Here is a 3,255-nt window from a genome sequence, read left to right as displayed (position 1 = left end):
TAAGTATTTGAAAGATTTATTTATTAATTAATTTTTAATCAAGAACATTTGTGAGGTTAGGAAAATGTGTTTCGATGGGGGTGAGGTAAGTGCTCACAATTTCTTCGACACCAAACACCCTCAAACGTGCCTTATATGGATTTTGCTTTCACAAATTATCTTCACAAAGTTGCAATGGGAAAATTGTTAAGAGGAAGAATTAACGTTTGGGGGTGGGTGGTGGGTGACTAAGGACGCTAGTGCATCTCATAATAATTCAATATGTGATCAAGTGATGTGTCCCAATACTCTTCTGATGCTTTCTCTTGTTTCTCTTGTTTCCAACAAATGTTGTATCACACTCACCCGGCTAATTTCTTTGTGAAACTTTTCCTCAAAACCAGCCAAACTCTGGAAGGTGCTGACATAGAAACCAACACGACTGCAAAAAGGTACAGAAAGAGACATATATTCACTCTTTTTCATTTTGTTCAGTGCAAGTCCATTCCTAGCATACTCAACTCAACTGTATTTATAGAGCACTTTAAAACAACCACCGCTGTGGACCAAGTGCTCTCTATGGTTCAAAAATAATTCATACAACAACAAACAATAAAACAATAAATTAATAACAAAGACAGTAGAAAGCACAAAGACAGCAAAACGGAAAATCAAGTCTCATGCTGATTTAATAACGTTCACCAACAGTTACTAAAACTAATTCAATCCGTTCATAGATGTTCCCTCATCATCTTTATATTATGGACACACACAAACACAAACACACAACCACATTTTTTTTCACACACACACACACACACACACACACACACACACACACACACACACACACACACACACAAAATACCAAACATGAACTGGGGTGTCAAGTTGGTCAAGCAAAATGAATTGTATTTTCATCCTCCAGCAATACAACTATATGTTCATCTTTTTGATTATTTGATGAGAGAATATTTGTTTCATCTTTTTTCATTTGTAATGGAGGTGCTAGTTTATGATGATCAGACGTCCTATTTCGCCCCCACATGTCCACGTTTGTACACAGTTTGGAGCTGAGGACAGTGATGAGTGATGACACAAGGAAAAGGTAACTGTGTGCAAAGCCCGCACGTAAATGTTTCAGTGTCTATTTAAGGTACCGGTCAGCAAAGCTTAAAACACTCAAATAGCTGCAAAATTGACTGTGTTCCTTGTTCGACCCGGGAACAAAGAAAATAATTATGAGGAAGAAAACTAAAGGCTGAAATGACATTTTTTTTTCTTTGTTAAATCAAAATCAAAATCTGGTCACCTTATTTTATGATTGCCTGAAATATATGAGGAAATAAAATGACAACTGTTCCCGCAATTCTGCACAAAAAAAGTTCACCTGTTCCAGAGTGAAGGTAATTCCTCCTGTAAGTCAATATTGATCTCCTCAAACACCTTCTGGGCTCTCTCCAACTCCTCCTCTGCCTGAAAAACCAAATGGTGTCGTTGAACGCATGGGCATTTATTCAGATGGGTGAATTGCTTTTTTTTTTTTTGTCCCTGTCTCCTTGCTATATGACAGAAACAATAAACAGGTTGACATGCCTCATGAAAGATATCTAAGTGACCATCATTAAGAGTGTGGTGTACCTGGCTTCTGGACAAGCTACTCTGGGCAACATTGTGTGCGGACAGAATCCCTTGAGCCCAGCCGGGCGTTGCCCTCTCCAACAAAGAGGATGGCTAAAGGGGAGACACGCACATGTTGCACATCATGCACATCAGTTATGTTCTCCTCATCTTAAATAGAAACTTGACTGTAGTTTCCAGCGCTGCTGTGTGTATTTGCAATATACCTTTGTGATTTTAATACCGCCATCCTTTTTCTTGGTCTTATGCGTGGTGGCATAGTTGTGTCTGGCGCTGTCGTAATCCACCAACTTTCTGTCCCGCTTGGCAATACGAGCCTGAGCAAAAATGGAAATTAAGGTAAGTCTTTCCGCCATTCATATTAAGAGGTCTATGTTACCATGGCGCCCCACCTTAATATCAGGAAACTGTCCCAAATAGGTATCCATGGATATGAGCGCATGATCAACCAACTTTTGATGGTAGTCAGTCCACAGCACATCGCAATCCTTGAAGGTGGATGCACATCGGAATGTCAGAGAAAATACTGAGCGGGGCTTGGAAAGAAATGTGTTAAAGGGAAGCTTGAAGTTTTCAAAACAGTCACTTCTTGTCATCTGCTGAAACTCCGGGAGAAGATCTCCCTCAGAAAGAAAAAAAAAATCCCATCTCTCATTTGCATACATCTGGGCATAAGACTAGCAAACAGAAGCAGAGCGAAAGAACCAGTAAAACCAAGAATTGGATGGAACCCAAGACAAAAAAAAAAACGGTGAACATCTGAGTTGCCTCAGGGACCTCAGGCAGCTGAGAGGATTCAGAAGCAACCCGGAATGACCAACATTTCTGCTTGTGTATTAAGAGTATCACCTCTTTTTGACTTTTAATTGATTGTACATTCCAGAAAGTAAAATGTCAAAAAAGTTTTGTGTCATAATGACACTAAATAAATCATGCTACCAACATAGTAGCCTTGGGTCAGAAATAACTACAGTGGTTTAACTGTGTTAAAAAGGACCAACCCACACCTGGGTTAATTGGAGCCAAAAACACTGCAAAAAAATTGGGATACTGTATTCCATTTCGACCCAGAATTTTGACCCAACACAAACAGTCCAAAAATGGAGTTAATGAAATAATCCAACTGTTTTTAGAGTGTAAAATTGGATTGTTTACAGTGTATGTCTCAACGACATCAAGAGGGGGAGGGATAGTGAAGTTAGGCTACATTTATTAGCAGTTTTAACACCGGAAACTCTTTCTTTAAGGTTCCATTTGTTGTGTAATAGGAAGCATAGTGCTAGCAATGTAATCAAACAAAAACATGGTCGGATAGATAGCCAAATATCATATTAAATACTTCCAAGTGACAACATTAGGAACAGCTGCATAATTTGATGTGATCCATACAATGATGAATTAGCGAAACATCACACGTAGACCAATGAAGCCAAATAAATGCACACATCTCAATCATGAAAAATAATAACAACATGTCTGACCTCCACAATGGAATCCACTTCATTCTTGCCATACCAGTCGGGCTCATACATGTCAGCCAGGCACGCCTGCACGTTCTTCGAGGACTCGTGCATGGCTGTGAAGACACACATACACACCATGGAGCACATTCGCAAAAAAAAAAAAAAAAAAAAA

General features: G+C 39.2%; 1 protein-coding gene across 2 annotated transcripts in view; it reads right to left on the bottom strand.

The window, feature by feature from the left end:
- The window catches only part of bin1a (bridging integrator 1a), a 21,249-nt gene that overhangs the window by 13,434 nt on the left and 4,560 nt on the right, over nucleotides 1-3,255 (bottom strand). Inside the window, exons 4-9 of one of the 2 annotated variants that reach the window (XM_019882503.1) lie at nucleotides 3,102-3,236; nucleotides 2,013-2,108; nucleotides 1,827-1,937; nucleotides 1,621-1,713; nucleotides 1,370-1,455; nucleotides 346-421 (exon numbers count right to left, since the gene is read on the bottom strand). In XM_019882503.1, the coding sequence (XP_019738062.1) occupies nucleotides 346-421; nucleotides 1,370-1,455; nucleotides 1,621-1,713; nucleotides 1,827-1,937; nucleotides 2,013-2,108; nucleotides 3,102-3,236 (597 nt within the window). Of the gene's footprint in view, nucleotides 1-345; nucleotides 422-1,369; nucleotides 1,456-1,620; nucleotides 1,714-1,826; nucleotides 1,938-2,012; nucleotides 2,109-3,101; nucleotides 3,237-3,255 lie in introns of those variants that run through there. The other variant, XM_019882502.1, reaches the window with a different exon arrangement.

Source organism: Hippocampus comes, unplaced genomic scaffold, assembly GCF_001891065.2.
Source record: "Hippocampus comes isolate QL1 unplaced genomic scaffold, H_comes_QL1_v1.1 scaffold111, whole genome shotgun sequence".
In the NCBI taxonomy this organism is placed as follows: Eukaryota; Metazoa; Chordata; class Actinopteri; order Syngnathiformes; family Syngnathidae; genus Hippocampus; species Hippocampus comes.
This window is presented reverse-complemented; position numbering and strand designations above follow the sequence as displayed.